We start from the raw sequence: 16,334 nt of genomic DNA on the forward strand, positions 1-16,334 counted from the left end.
CCGTAATCGTATTTCTGATGCTTGTATCTGCTTAGATTCACATGCTGTGCATAGGCCGACAACTAGTGGAAGCTGCGGAGTATTACAGTTTGTTTTTCGAAAGTCGAAAATGGGCGTCGACACAGGCGTGCCAGTAATACTATCCCTAGTGTGACGTCCACTGTACCCAAGATCCCTCACGCGTCTAGGATCCTCAGATTGTATTTTTTCTGACATGAGGAAGCATGAGGAGTAGCGCGAGTACAGATAATCCAAGCAGATAGACAGAAATGTAAGACTACAAGTAATCATGCGCCTTCTCTCGGAGGGGAGGAAGGGTGGGTCGCATGTGAATCTAAGCAGATACAAGCATCAGAAATACGATTACGGTGAGTAATGTATCCCTTCTGAGGCTTGTGGAATCTGCTTAGATCACATGCTGTGCATAGATTAGCGAGCAGTACCAGAAGAAGGAGGTGGGATGTGAGAAGGGTCATGAGCAAACAGGTGTCTTAGAACCGCTTGTCCCACTTGTGTATCTGTCTTGGAATGAGTGTCAATGCAGTAATGCTGAGTAAAAGTGTGAATAGAGCTCCAAGTAGCTGCTTTGCAAATGGTGTCGAGGGGAACATTTGCAATGAAAGCCAGAGTGGCACCAATGCCTCTAGTAGAGTGGGCCCTTGGCGTAAAAGGCAGAGTCTTTTCAGAAAGAGAGTAACACAGCTGTATACAGTTGATAATCCACTTCGAGATAGCGCCCTTAGAGACGCGATCCCCCTCTCTGCCTGTAGCTACGGAGACAAACAGTTGATCTGTTTTCCTTAGCGGTCTGGTTTTATTTACATAGTATAGGACCGCCCTACGCACATCTAGGGTGTGTAGTTTCACCTCAGCCGAGCTTTGCGGGTTTTGGAAGAAAGCCGGAAGCTCGATGGACTGGTTTACATGGAACTTGGATATGAATTTAGGTGAGAACCTAGGGTGTGTGCGTAAAACCAGTTTGTCCTTGTGGATAGTAAAGAAAGGATCCTGCACTGACAGAGCCTGAATTTCACTGACCCTTCTTATGGAGGTAATGGCTACTAAGAAGGCCGTTTTATAAGTCAGGTGTTTGAGACTACTTTTATGCATGGGTTCGAATGGGGGTCCCATGAGCTTAGCTAGCACCACGTTGAGGTCCCATCCTGGCGGTGGGTTCGAAATAGGAGGGTGAAGTCTCTTTACTCCTTCCATGAAGGCTTTAACCACTGGTACTTTCCACCACGAGACCTTGTTATGGGATGTGGTGTAAGCCGAGAGGGCTGCCAGGTGTACTTTCAGCGAGTTAAAAACCAACCCTGCATCCAGCAGGTGGAGCATGTATGTCACAACGTTGGAAGGAGTGCAATCAACCGGGTTGATTTGTTTATTCTGGCACCAGATAACGAATCTTTTCCACTTATCAAAGTAACAGTGCCTTGTATTTGGTTTCCTGGACTCCTTTAGAATGTCCATACACCTCTGTGGTAATTTGAGATGTCCAAACTCTATGACTTCAGGAGCCATGCTGCTAGGTTCATAGAGTTGGGTTCCTGATGCACTGTTTGACCCTGTTGCTGGGACAGTAGGTTGTACCAGGCTGGGAGTCTGATAGGCTCGCACACCGCCATCCTGTGTAGGTGTGAAAACCATGGTTGTCTCGCCCACATGGGAGCAACTAGGATGAGCGTCATCGATTCCTTGTTCATCTTGTACACCACCTTCCTGATGAGAGGAGTTGGTGGAAAAGCGTACGCAAACATCCCTGACCAGTTCATCCACAGGGCATTCCCTTGGGAGTCCGGCTGGGGGAACCTGGATGCAAATCCTGGGCATTGTTTGTTTTCGCTTGTGGCGAATAGGTCTATAGTGGGGAAACCCCACTGAGAGAAGAGATCTTCTACTACGTTTCTGTGAAGGACCCATTCGTGTTCTTCTGGGAGGGAGTCTCTGCTTAGAGCATCCGCTAGGGAATTGAGCTCCCCTGGAACATGTTGCGATGACAGGAAGATGTTCCGTCTGAGTGCCCATATCCATATTTTCTGGGCAAGCTTGGACAGATTTGGCGAACGAGTCCCCCCTTGCTTGTTCAGATAGAACATGGCTGTCGTGCTGTCCGTCCTGATCTGCACCGACAAGTTCAGTAGATGGGGCTCGAACGCCTTTAGCGCTCGGAATACTGCCAGAAGCTCTAGCAGATTGATGTGGTTCTTGGCTACTGAGTGAGACCAGAGACCCTGAGCTGTGTGGTGGAGATGGTGAGCTCCCCACCCAGTCAGGCATGCATCTGTAGTCACCACGGCTTGTACTTCGGGATCGTAAAAGGGTTTCCCCTTTGCGAGATTCTCTCTTGTCCACCAGTGTAGGCTCTGTACGAGTGTTGGCGAAACGACCACTAGATCGTCCCACTGACCACTTGCCTGAGACCACTGTTTCGCCAACCATTCCTGCATGGGACGCATGCGCAGACGCGCGTGGGGGACCAGGTAAATGCATGACGCCATCATGCCCAGTAACCGCATAGCTTTGCGTACTGTTATCTGTTGACCTGACTGATAATGCGGAATTTGCAGAAGTATATTCCGAATTCTCTCTTCCGAAGGGAAGGTCAATCCTTTCTGAGTATCTAGGATAGCTCCTAGAAACTGTTTTGAGGTGCTTGGCACCAGACTTGACTTTTTCTCGTTGATAGAGAAGCCTAATTCGTGGAGGAGGTCGATAGTCCTCTGAATGTTTGACCTGCAAATTCCTGGGGTTTCCCCCGTTATGAGCCAGTCGTCCAGATAAGGGTACACCGGGATTGCCTCCCTGCGTAGGTGTGCAGCTGCCACCGCCAGTACCTTGGTGAATACCCTTGGTGCTGAAGCTATCCCGAAGGGCAGTACCTTGAATTGGTAGTGGCGACTGTCCACCTTGAAGCGCAAGTACTTTCTGTGCGCTGGGAGCATGGAAATATGAAAATAAGCATCTTTCATATCCAAGGTTGCCATGTAATCCCCCTTTTTTAGGAGGGGGATTACCTCTTGTAGCGTGGTCATACGGAATTTTTGGGGCTTGACATACTTGTTGGCAGGCCGTAAGTCCAATACTGGGCGCATTGTCAAATCTTTCTTTGGCACAAGGAAGTAAGTTGAATAGATACCCTTGTTTACCTGGTGTCCTGGGACGAGTTCTATCGCGTCCTTTTCTAGCAGAATGGCGATCTCCTCGAGAAGGATCCTTTGATGCTCTAGGGAGTGCACTCTTTGTCGTGGAGGATGGTTCCGGGGACGCTGCAGTAGTTCTATACAATATCCTGCGGATACTGTTGACAGCACCCATCTGTCTGAGGTGATCCCTTCCCAAGCCTGGGTGAAGGTGGAAATGCGTCCCCCTACTGGGGTTGCGTGACAAGGGACCCTGAACTGAGCGTCACTGTTTTGGTGGAGGCGTGCCACCTCCCTTGTTGGGGCTGCCTCTGCCTCTTCCACGACCTCTCTTGTTACCCCTGCCGTAACTCTGGGTAGACTGCTGGTTGTTATTCCATTGTGTACCCTGTCCCTGGGCATAGTTGCCTCTTTGTGAATTTTGGCCGCGTGGGCGACGAAAATTACTGTTCCCCCTCTGGTTAGGGGGTTTGTTGGTAAGCTGGCCAAGGGATTTGAGAGTCTCATATTCATCTTTGGCATTTTTAAGTGCGTCTTCGACCGCTTTCCCAAACAATAGGTCGGGTTCCACTGGCTTGTCTATTAAAGAAGCCTGGGTTTCTGTCTTGAATCCCGACTGCCGTAACCACGCATGTCTCTTGATAACAGTACCTTCTGCTATCAATCTCCCTGCGTTGTCAGCGGCGTCGAAAGTTGCTTTTAAAATGCAACCAGACACGGCTCTCCCCTCTGCCGAGATCCGAGCCAGCTGGCCCTTTAACGGTTCTGGAGCAGAGGCAATGAGCGCCGCGACTTCTTCCCATTGATGGCAATTGTAACTAGCCAACAGGGTGGTGGAATTCGCAATCCTTGCTTGGTAGGCGGACGTTGAGGCTACCTTCCTGCCAAACCCGTAAAGTTTTTTGCTCTCCTTGTCGGGAGGAGCTTCTGATGAAGATAAGGGCGTGCCAGCCCTTTTTCTAGTGTTGGTAACCACTAGGGAATCTGGTTTAAGATGTCCCCTTATATACAGAGGGTCAGACTGGGCTGCCCGGAAAATCTTTTCAATTCTGGGGTTGACAGCTCTGGTGAGGTTAGGATTCACCAGGGAAGGATCTATTCTTCGTTGGATGGATTTGAGGATAGGGATGGTCTGAGCGACCGGTCTCCTCTCTCCTACAAACTCCTCCGCGAAGTCCCTTTCCTCCTGTACACCGTGGGTGTCGATGTGGAAATGTTCCGCTGCTCGAGCGAGAACCTCGTTAAGGAGGGGCTGGTTATCAACTGGAGAGTCGGTAACTGGGGCTTCGCTTTGTACTGGGGAATCTACTCTGTAAATTTCCTGCTCATTTTCTCCCTCCTCCAGGTCCTCATCCTCTGCATAGTAATCTGTCCCGGTTTGTTCTTCCATAATTTCAAACTCCTGGTCCTCTTCAGGGAAACTTGTCCCTGGTAACTGGGGAGTGGAGTAGAATATGGAGTGGAGTAAGGCTGAACCTCGAAGGGTTCAGGTCTTTCGAACCGGGGCTTTTTACTTAGCGGGATAGGATCGGAGGAGCCTGAGGGTGTGGCCCCTTGAGGGTTATATGAAAGAAAATGTTCTATGTCTTCACTGGACCATTCCCTGGGACAGGGTATTACTTTAGTAGGAGATGATTTATGGGACTTTTCAAGGGTAGACTTGTGTTTGCTTGTCTGCCTAGGGTGAGAGGATGGCTTTACAGGAGTGGAAGGCTGTGCTTTCCACTGTTTCCCCCCCTCCCCGTGCGTGGAAAAATGTTTTCCCTGTCCCTTGGAGGCCCCAGAGACTTTCGACGCCTGGCGCCGAGGGTCTGGAGAGGTATCTGTGTGCTTCGGGCGTGGGGCCTCACTGGTGTTAACCGCGGTCTCGGTATCTTGGAGCGCGGCCTGGGGGTGGAAGTCGTCTTCGTCTCCCGACGATCGAACTTCCGTTAATGTGTGTAGCGAGGCACTCTTGGCAAGAGTGGATGATTGCCTTGCGTCGTGAGGTGATCTCGATCGAGAGCGCCCAGAGGACACCGAGTCGGACCGTTCTTTTTGTGCCTCTTTCCGGGAAGTCGACGTCGTCGAGGTCCGGTTGGTCTTAGTGTGTTTAGTGTGTGTTAGGTGTGTAGCGCTTGCGTCGCCGGGGGTCTTCCCCATAGCCGCCCTGCCGGACGACCTTCCGAGGTCGGGGACCTGCGCTCGCCGGCTGTCTTTCGACGCCATAATGCCCTCGCCGTCCGAAAGTACGGCGTCGCTGCCATCGCTGAAGGCGCCCTCCGCTGCCATGGCCTCCTGCCTGGCGTGGTGGGCCCAACGCTTTGTCGAACGGTCCTTAAGTGTCTTAGGTTTAAACCTACTACACGCTCTGCAGTTCGCTTCGGGGTGATCCCTCGGCAAGCAGAGATTGCACGTGGCGTGCCTGTCGACCCAAGGGTATTTGCGATTGCACTTGGGGCAGAATTGAAAAGGGGTACCCTCCATACGCACCTTAAGGCAGCGGGCTGCTAAGTGTAGGAATATATAAAATGTAACTATATATCAAGAGTGAAGAGTATGTACCACCCCCCACTCTCCCTACTTGTAAGGGCCGAGGCCAGCGGCCTACTAGGCCCGGGCCGAGGCCAGCGGCCTTCCGAGGCCCAGATCCGTCGTGCAGCAGTCGACGGTCGATGACTTCTCCAGCCGTCGTCGAGGTCGAGGGTCGACGTTGGGGTGGGGAAGGGAATGAATAAGAATTATAATTATAATAACAGCAAAAGTATGGCTAAGGCCAGGGAACTCCGCAAGATGCTTCCGACCAGTATGGCGGAAAAAAACAATCTGAGGATCCTAGACGCGTGAGGGATCTTGGGTACAGTGGACGTCACACTAGGGATAGTATTACTGGCACGCCTGTGTCGACGCCCATTTTCGACTTTCGAAAAACAAACTGTAATACTCCGCAGCTTCCACTAGATGTCGGCCTATGCACAGCATGTGATCTAAGCAGATTCCACAAGCCTCAGAAACTCTATTACAATAATCCAAACTGGACAGGGCTACTGCCAGAAGTGTCTCCACTTTGTGAGTTACACATCTACAAAGGGGAGAAGGATATCTACCCTGTGAATTTAGTAATGAGCCCCTTTCACCAGGGCATTTATCAGAGGGATGAACAAAAAGGCGAGTGTCAGAAATAAAAGAAGTACTTGACCATTGAGGCAGGAGACTGGCCCGCACCCATGAATGATGGCCAGTTGTTTAAGAGATAAGGAATCTACAAATGACAAGAGGACAAGCAGGACATGGTCAGCAGCAGGCATGCAGCATCAGCTGGATAGGCCTTCACGGAACAGAGAAGACCACCCGTGGCATCACTGATCTAGAAGATCGGTCGAGTTCTGGATGTAAAACCTGCACGCTGGCCAGAGTTGCAGCGTTCCACAGACGCATGCTTTCTGATCAGCAACTTTTACAAGTGTCTGACTCGTACGTGGTGCAGATTCTGGTCCAAAAGGTGCAGAAGCTGCCTAATGCTGAAACGTTAGAAGCCGTTGGCTTGCACTGATCAGTGACGTCAATATAGAGCAGTCCGCCCCACAGGGTTTCCCATTCTGTCGTACCCCATACCCAGATGAACATTCAGGGGGTAATGCAAGTCACTGTAGCACCACCTGCCAACACGGCTTGCATTTATCTCCACCTGACGCAACTGTTTTCGGTCCAACGTGAAACTAGGTAGAATTCTGTAACGTGAGCAGATGAGGGCTTCATGTCGTTTTAGTGACAAATTCCCTAGAAGTGATTTACTTAGAAGGAATTATGCTGAAAAAAAACGATAGATTTTTATATTTTTTATTTAGGGGGATCCCCCCTCTACACCCCTTTTCCCTATACTAGTCCCCCTACCCCAAATCCCTCCTCACCCCTTTTAACTCCTTGCCCCCACCCCCTATATCATTTGTTGTGTTTTTTCGGCCTAATTCCTTCTAAGCAAATTACTTCGAAGGAATGCCTGACGGCAAAACGACGAGCTACGCAGATGAGATTACCCAAACCAATCTGGAGGAGAGGTTCACTCTGGAAGATAGGTTGAGACCCTTTTTGAAAAGTTAACTGCCCTACCCATTTGCACGGTCCCTTAATGGATATGCAGTCTTTATATCGAATATTCTATAAAGAATGAACATATATTGAATATTCTATATTGAAAATGTATACAGAGAATGCATTTAGGGGTGAGGTAAAGGGTTAAATATTTTGGGGAAACGGTTGGGGTGGGTTTTTAGCGGTGCGAAATGGGAGTTTGGGGGCACCCCCTAAAAAAGAAAAAGTGCATTCTCTATACAATGGGCCTCATTACAACCCAGGAGCTAAGTGGTTAACGGCGCCGTAAAAGGCTGCAGCGCCGTTAACCACTTAGCGCCTTACTACAAGGTCCCTTTGCGGGACCCGACCTGAACGGCTGGTCTGGACCAGCTGTTAAAGTAGGGACCTGCAAAGGGACCTCGCAGGCAATTACGGTACTGCAATTTGCGGTACCGTAATTGCCGCCTTCCCCATTCCCATCGAGCCCTATGGGGCAAAAATGGGAATGGGGAAGGGCCATGGTGAAATGGGGAAATACCGCCCCGCCAACCTTGGAATGGGGCGGTATTTCCCCATTTCCCCATGGCGGACTCGTTACAACACCAGCACCAACCATGGTGCTAATAGCGCCATGGTTTAGCGCCGGTGTTGTAATGAGGGCCAATTTTTCGTTATAAAATATTCGGTATATGTTCATTCTTTATAACATATTTCGGTATAAAGACATGTAACCCCTTAATGCTGGTGCAGTGAGAAGGGAGCATCATGGCGGTTCCGCGCGCTGCAGAGCCCCAAGGAGCTCTCCTAACTCACTTCATGAGAAACCTTGGATTGTCCCTCCTGTGAGGAAATGGGGAAACCTTAGGAGACTTTACTGTCCCACCCAAGCCTTGCGCCGCATTAAGAAGAAAGACATATTCTACAAGTCTGAAGCTTCAGAGCAGAGTACTTTGCACTACACCACGCACGCCCAAAGGAAGCTTACGACACCCGAATTTAAGCCCCCTGAAAGACATAAAAGGAAGCTGAAGGAGGTGCGTACGCTTTTTATTGGTTACAGAAATACTCCAAGAAAGAAAAATAAAACTCCAGACGAATTAAGGAAAGAATGGATGAAATTAGGAGCCGAATCCGTAGCCCTCTTCCCAGAACATTAGAGCCTCCACTTTCTGGAGTGTAAAACTCTCCATTGAAATGTAATCATATCCACTGAGACAAGGATATACCTAATAACTGTGGGCCTGATACAGAAATCTTGTTTCTATTAAAAAGGAAAACGCAATGTCCCAAAAAGTTCACTTTGTTCACCGCATTTATCCGGTCTATTCTTAATATCTTCCAAGATGACCTTAAGGTTTATTGAGTGACCATAAGGTTTATTGAGAAGGAGGTGTTTACCACTCCTTGACAGTGTCACTTGCTGTGGTATTCTGTTGGCCTCAGTGTGGGTTTCGGTTTCTTAAAATAAAAAATTGGATGAGCTTCTAGCTGTTTTTTGTACTGTTTGACATAATGCACCATAGGTCTCCAATCCTGGCCTGCAAGACCCAAATGCACTCCATGGTTACAGGACAGCCACACAAAATACATTCCAATGCAGGGGATACAATTTAAAAATGTTGACATATTTAATGGTACCTCTGAGTATAGTTGAGGTTCTTGAAGACTGGACTTGGCTACCCCTGCAATAGATACTCTGGACATGCTACTAGAGGGGACTGCCTGCTAAGCAATCAAGAGGGCTTTCTTGTTGTTCTTTGGCAAATTGCTTTGCACCTGCCTGGATTGAGGGAGGTCCAGCATATAAATGCGGAGAACAGACATTCTTTTCCCTCTTGGAATCTTAGATCGTATAGTTTGGCTTGGGAATTTACTAATATGTGAATTCCACAAACATTTGAAACACATGCTAGACGAGAAGAGCAAAACTGTTAGTGCGCTCTACAAATCCAAATAAATAAATAAATAATCACACCCTCTGCTTACCTTCCTTAGTTCATGGAAATTCCCAGTGAATGGCAGGGGCTTTGGCCCCGGGACGCCAAGCTTCTTGAAGAACCCATGTGTCCAGCTTCCATACCTGGGGACAGAAAAAGATTGCGTGTTTAGAGTAAGGATGGAAAGTGGCTTGCTAACACTTCATAAACTATGGTAAAAAAAAAAGAACGTGGGAAAAGTGTGAAGATTCAAGGCCAAGGCTCGTTTTGTTCACAGATTTAAAAACAGATGTGTGCCATCACACCTATCTTTGTACCTAAATGCTGACCTTCATACTTTTGCTAGAGAAGCCATTAGGCCTCTATGAATAACACTAAGGGCACGGGGTAAATACAGGTGTGCCTTCTTTATAACATATGATACGCATTACCGAATTTCCTTTCCTGCACCCGCCCCTGACATGTTTCCGTACCTGCCTCCTCGCTTTTATCTAACCAACGCACACATAACAATGTGGAGGAGAGCAGGACATGGCATTTACCCCAGACGTAGGAGAAAACATTAATGCACTCAATTTCTTCAATCCTCCTTGCCGGGTGCTGGATCTCCCTTTGTGAACAACCAGGACATGATTAATCCCATTTTCCCTTGGGTTCACAGGATTGTGATCATCTTCCAAGAGCTCCCGGTTCTCAGGAGTCCTTATATCATACGTTGATCTTCCCAGTGTGATCTCAGTAAATGCATTTGCCTTTCTAGTATAAGATGAATTTTGGGCGATATCTGTCCCGTCCTTTTGTGCAGTGATGATAGAGCCTTTTGCTTCATTGACAGTCAATGATAAGGCATGGCCTTGCGTGTTCCTGGTTGTTTTACCAACATCACATGACTACCCCAAAAATTAGGGAGCTGAGCTTTCGCAATGTTTATCGGTATACGTCTTCATGTTGTCTCTGTTCTTTGGACTTCTCCCCGACAGCTTGAGTCTCAAGTAGCAGGAGTGGGATTTGCGATCTTACATCCACTAAAACATCATTTCTCAAGGGCGACTCTCCATGCTGCTATGTGGGGTAAATTGCATCTGTGCCATTGATCCACTGGTGACATGACACGGAGTCGCTCTGTGATGATGAAAACATGAATATTGTGAAAACAAATTAAAGTCTTGTCCACTGAATGAAGGTCCATTGTCGGTTTTCATTACTCAAGAAATCCCATAAAATGAGAAAATGTTGTTGAAGAATTTGCTGTTTGCCTAGGTGATTAATTTCTTGGTCTCCCGTGCCCTTTCTCCACGCATTTTCTGCAGAGTCCTTTATGTTTTGTGTTGCCTTTCTGTCTGCGCCCTGAAGCCTACGGGTCTATGAGTGCGCATTATAAATCTATTAAAGTAAAAGTAAAGTAAAAGGAATAACAGAAGTCAAGGTTTCTGGGCTCACCTGTAGTTCTGGGAATATGGAGAACTCATCAGGAACCAGCATAACATAAGCACCAACATGAATTGGTCAATAGCCAATTCTGCTCAGGTAACTGCTAGCAAATGTGTCATATGTAATGGTTCATGTGGGGCACAATGAGCACGCATGTGACACTTCAAGGTTGTTGCCATCAGAGCAACTATTCAGATAAACCAAACATTTTGCGACTATTAGTTTCAAACACATTGCACTTCAGTGACCTTCAAACGTTAGTGGCATGACCTTGTGGTGCAAAGGTGCAGGGACTGACAATTCTGTTCCTTTTGAGAAATATGTCCTCCTTTGGCATGGACAGTTCCTCCATAATCAGTAGGACATTCGGTAGTGCATCTTTGTCATGCGTCATGCCTCCACTCACTCTAGGGTCCCGGTAGCTCCTTCCATCCACACATACATACACACTCCTACCAATGTTAGGGCATGTGCAGCACGGGGGCCGTTTGACCAGCATGTGAATCAGCAGCCACAGTCCAGTTACTGATCCAAAAACTCTGGCAGAGGCCGCTTGCGGTCCCGCAGCCGCAGGCATCCATTCCTACACTGGCAACTGCCATGGCGAGCAAGGCCAGGAAGAGTCAGGCGGTTATGACCGTTTCCGTGTCATGTGACGATTGCATCCCATTCACGTGATTCCGGGTCCGGTCACGTGACAAGGAAGTAGCCGGATAAAAGCAACATTCAGGCAGACACTCGTTGCTTCACAGCTGTTCTCTTGAGACCCTGTTAGGCTTTCTCAATTTTTGTTCAAGACTTTTGGTACTTCGACTCGGACTACGTTCTCCGGATTGCTTTTGGATCATCCTTTGGTTTTGACAAACTCCACCTGGTGTTAACGGCTTATTGACCACCGGACCTCTCAACTGACTTCTCTCTCCATTGTTCAGGATTTGTTTGCCTCGTCCAAGTACTTATCTGCTTCCACGCTCATCGTTCTACACACGGCTATTCTGCTTCACCAAAGGCCGTGCAGTTCAGTGAACTGATGCTTCCCTCTGGAGCTTGTGTGATCCTCTGCTCTCAGCAACTGACAGCGCTACTCATGCGGCCCCCGCACGATTCTCCAGGTCCCGTGTAGTTATTAGTAATCCCTCAACTATACATAGGTAAGCTTGGTGTTCAACACTATTCCTCTAATCAAGTCATAAGTCTGCTCTTGCTTGTGCTGATATACTGTTTTCTTTACAGCGGTCTTGAGGCTACCTGTCCTGCGGGGAACCAGCAGTCGGACATCTCACACATGTGGCCTCAAGGATCGCACAGGGAGTGTTTATATCTTCTCCCTGTGTGGTACTTGGGGACGGAGGTCTCTTCGGTCTACACGACATATCAAGTCCTTACAATCTTGGATGATATTTGGGAATGTTTAAGCCACCTGATGCCATTTGCTTGACTGGAGACAATGGATTGTTAATGACGAAATGGGATTGTGGTTTGTTATTGTACTCACTTCTGTGACTTCCAATGACTCTGGACATGCATTATATATTCTGCATGACGTGTCACCAACGCCTGCCTTGACACATAATCAGCAGGGTACTTTTCCTGGCTTGTATACGATGTCAAACTTGTAGATTCCAGCCCCGTCTAGCAATCCTTGGAGGCATCCTTGAAATCAGCATTCCCCTAGGCTTCCTTATGAGCTTGATGGTCAGTGATAATTGCAAATGTTTTTCTGTATACCCACAAGTGATAGTGTTCACAAGACCACTAAGTCTACTTTTTCCACTTGAAAGTAAAGATTTTCTGTGTCACTTTTTCTGGCATAGAAACCATCTTGGGAGGAGAGTTGGAGCCTGTCCAATATTGAGCTAGGATGGCAGATAGGTCTACTGGGCTGACGTACATCGTCACTTCAGTACAAAGTTCAAGATCAAAATATGCCAAGCAGATTGTACTGGCAATGCACTGTTGTATTTAGTTGAAAGCATCTGGACATTGCCACCTAAATAAAATCAAGAAAAACAAACAGAGGTGCACCGATGGATAAAAGGTAGGTCTGTTGTGCAATAGCTTTGCATGCCTAGAAAGGACTGCAAAGATGGCACATGTTTAGTGCTTTTTCCTGAAGTAAGTGCTTTTACCTCTTCTGGATCTGGCTCCGTTCCATCCTTGGAAAAGAAACTACAAAGGATTTCCGGGTTTCAGCGTGTGTTTCCGGAATTCGCATTTGTTCTTATTCAGTGTCAGTTGCGCTTCTGCTAACAGCGTCACACCGTGTGCTTCCTGTGTTGGCCAAATACTAAATTATCGGCACTGTAATGAAGGCAGCGGGAGGTGGGACAAATAAGGGCCTCATTACAAGTTCAGTGGTGGTCATTTGGTTACCGCCACTCTTTTTGGCAGGAATTCTATTACTGCTGTTTTTCCTGCACTGCCGAATTATATCTTTGGAAGTAAAGTGGAGGATCTACCTGCAGCAGCAGGCTGAGAGCAAATAAGCCACTTTACCTCCAAAAATCGACGTGCACTAATTCCACGGTAAATCTGCCAAAAAGCCCCCTGCAGCCCTATGGACTTCAGAAATGGGAAAATATCACCATTTGTAATCCCATGGTAAATTCACAGGACCAAGTGGTGGTAACAATAATCGAGTATGGCTGTAATTCAGCAGATCTACCACTGAATTGCCAACCAAACTCTTAATAAGGCCACTTATGTATCTCCTCCTCTCTGGGCGCTTTGAAACAATGTTGCCAATTGCATAAGTGCCTAACAAATGACCAATAAATAAATAAATAAATGTCAGGGCCTGATGGAACGACAAAACGTAATGCTTTGTAGCAGAAAAGGAATACAAGTGCAGTGCATCAGGAAGAGGATTCCAATTCAAACAGATGATAACCTTTGTTCAGGCCAAGTTTCAAAAAGGCTGCTGCAGGTGCATCATGTCGCTGATCGAGGCGCTAGATGTCTTTCCCACTGGAAGGTTTGATTACATAAGCGCATGTGTAGGCAGATGCGGGTGGGACTTTCTGAACCCTTTAGGGATGGTGACAATTAGCAACATCCCTAATAATGTCATCCAACAACATGCGCAACTCAACTTTGGCTAGTGAGATACTGTAACAGCGCTGTGCCACCCATTTGATATGTACTTTAATATTCTGGTTCTTTAATTTGCCTAAATCCAGAAATCAAGTCTAAAACAGCATGTCAGCTAGTTTCAGGTTTGCTCCTCAAGACATGTATGAGGGCCATCTGAACAGCTGCTTTGAGGCAGAATATACAACCACAGTTCATTTTGGTGTTAATTACACAAATATCTAGTCTGGTGGCAAAGACTTTGTTGGGAAGGCCACTCCTCAAAAGGGCAGCCCCCCTATGTGCACCCTAAGGGTAAATGCCTCTGAAGGAAGGATGAAGAGCAGATGGTAGCTTGAGTGACAAGTCTTCTTTCTCACCAGTGAAATTAACAGGGGCCCCAGTGTCTATTAGGAACTCTAAGGAGTGACCATTAATGTGTAATGGTAAGAGTGGGCTGTGATTGGTTGGCATGGCAGTGATCAGTTGCCATGGTGTTACCCATGGCAAGCATGTAACCTTTGGATCACCTCACAGCTGTTGGAAAGCATAAATCAATGTGGTGGGAAGAACTGGAATCAAGACTGCGTACTCTGATATGGCATCCAAGCTCTTGCGCTCTCTGGCAAGCATGATACTCAATCAAGTGAATGGCGGCAATTGGGTTAGTAAGGTTGCTATGGTCCCTACCACCCCTGACTCCTTACCACCTGGTATAGCCGGTGTCGGCTCATAACTCCCCTACTCCTGCCTACACTACACCCGGCTATACCTACCGGACTCTGTACCATGGCAAACTATTAACCTCTCGGACACCATGCCTAGGGCATGCCAGAGTCACCTGAATAGCCACTTGCATACCCGCCCTCTACCCACCCTATGCCATACTCATCTGGGAAACACTCATCTGCGCTCATGGATGCATGCTCCCAACACCCCTCCCACAATCCCTATTCCACCACACAACACCCCTCTTGCCACCACACCAGTCCCATAGCGATCTCTCTACCCACATCTACCATATTTATTTATTTACATTTATAAAGCATGCAGCAGCCCTTAGGCATCGTGCCAGTTGGACATCTAAAACACCCGCCCAATCCCTAAAATGTGCCCTAATCAATGCTATATCCATACCAGCTCCTGCCCCAGACATTCATGACCAACGACATAAAAAACCTCGCCTTGACCAATGCCTTGAATGCACGACGCAACATTCAATCCGTTTCCTCACCCACTCATATCCAAGACCGAACAGTGCACTTGGTTGCCGAACTTAACGGCAATACCACTATTCTGTCCAACACCCTCTGCCCTTGTTCCAATCACCACATCATCTCCTTCTGCATTCCTACTACTAAACACAGCATCCGCATCACCACAACCATGCCCCCCACATTAACCCTCATCTCTGAAAACCTCACCAAAGAACGCCTTCTCCCCCTACTCGCTGATCTCAAGCCTACCCTATCAATGAACCCCACTACTCTTGTTGACTATTATAACAACACTATCACCAAAGTAATACATTCACATGCCCCTTTAATTCAGAGAAAACCCAATCCAGCCTCACGCAAAAACTCTTGGTTTACCCCCAATCTACAAGCCCTGTGATCCAGAAAACAAACTTCAGCGGCTGAATGGTTAAAATCTCAGATACTAACAAACTACACTTCACCACCCTTCATCTTAAAGATAATTGACCAAGCAACCCACCTCCAGATCCAAAATCCAGATTCTACTGACCAGGCTCCGGTCGGAGTGTACTTGGTATTGCTCTCTGTGCCTGCATTGCCTGCCATGCCTGCCATGAGGAAGGCACCACCTTCCAAGATGGCCACCCATTTTTTTGTCCTGGTTACAGTTGCCTAACCAGGCCCAGTCTGCATTGCTGGGCACCGATTGGTCTCCTGCCTACTCTTATCCCCCTATCCCATGAGCCGGCAGGCGGAAGCCGGCCCACGTCAGCAAGGCCCAGGGAAACAAGGCTGAGACCTGTCCCGAGCCTGTCCAAGCCGTAAACACCGTTAGCCAGACCCCCTGCCCAGGCTGCCCTCGCCATCTCCATCCATGTAACAAAGGTAATTTCTTTAGCCTGTACTGTTCTCCAACACGGTGCCTAAGTGGCTATGTGTTAACTCCCACTGTACATTTCCATCATCTCACTGACAAACTTGTTCACCTACTCTAAGACTTTTAAGTTTAAGGTGCTAACTAAATCCCTGCCACTACGTCTCCCATTGCCTCATGAACTTTATGCCATCTCGCCACGTCACACTGCAATGATTGCCATTTGCCGCCTCCTACCAGTTGTTAAGTGTGTACTTTACAAGTCTGAATGTACCTTACTGTAAAGAGATTTTGCCGCTGTATTTCTGCTTGCACGCTGTTTGCGCAACTTTAAGCAATCTGCCCCCACCCCTCCACTGTACCTTACATTACGTCGCAATTCCATAACAAATGACGCTACTGCTGGCCGATCAGCGATATGCAAGTCAGCACAATGATTAACACCCTTGTGTATCTGAACTTGCCTACAGTGCAACCCTGCATATTATCCCGCATCCAGGGCCCAACTGCCTCTTGCTGCTAACTAATTGCTCTCACTTGCCTCTCAATTCGTCCATACTGCGTGGGCTACTAGTTCGAATCATACTGCCCTCCGATTCAGTCACTGCGCCTCCTCCCACGTGATTGTGCA

General features: G+C 47.8%; 1 protein-coding gene across 1 annotated transcript in view; it reads right to left on the minus strand.

Moving 5' to 3' along the window:
• The window catches only part of LOC138569530 (cytochrome P450 3A29-like), a 334,912-nt gene that overhangs the window by 238,606 nt on the left and 79,972 nt on the right, over nucleotides 1–16,334 (minus strand). Inside the window, exon 2 of the mRNA XM_069647585.1 lies at nucleotides 9,183–9,276. Coding sequence (XP_069503686.1) covers nucleotides 9,183–9,276 — 94 coding nt within the window. The remainder of the gene's footprint in view (nucleotides 1–9,182; nucleotides 9,277–16,334) is intronic.

This window comes from Ambystoma mexicanum, chromosome 2q, assembly GCF_040938575.1.
Source record: "Ambystoma mexicanum isolate Mex_15411 chromosome 2q, UKY_AmexF1_1, whole genome shotgun sequence".
NCBI lineage: Eukaryota > Metazoa > Chordata > Amphibia > Caudata > Ambystomatidae > Ambystoma > Ambystoma mexicanum.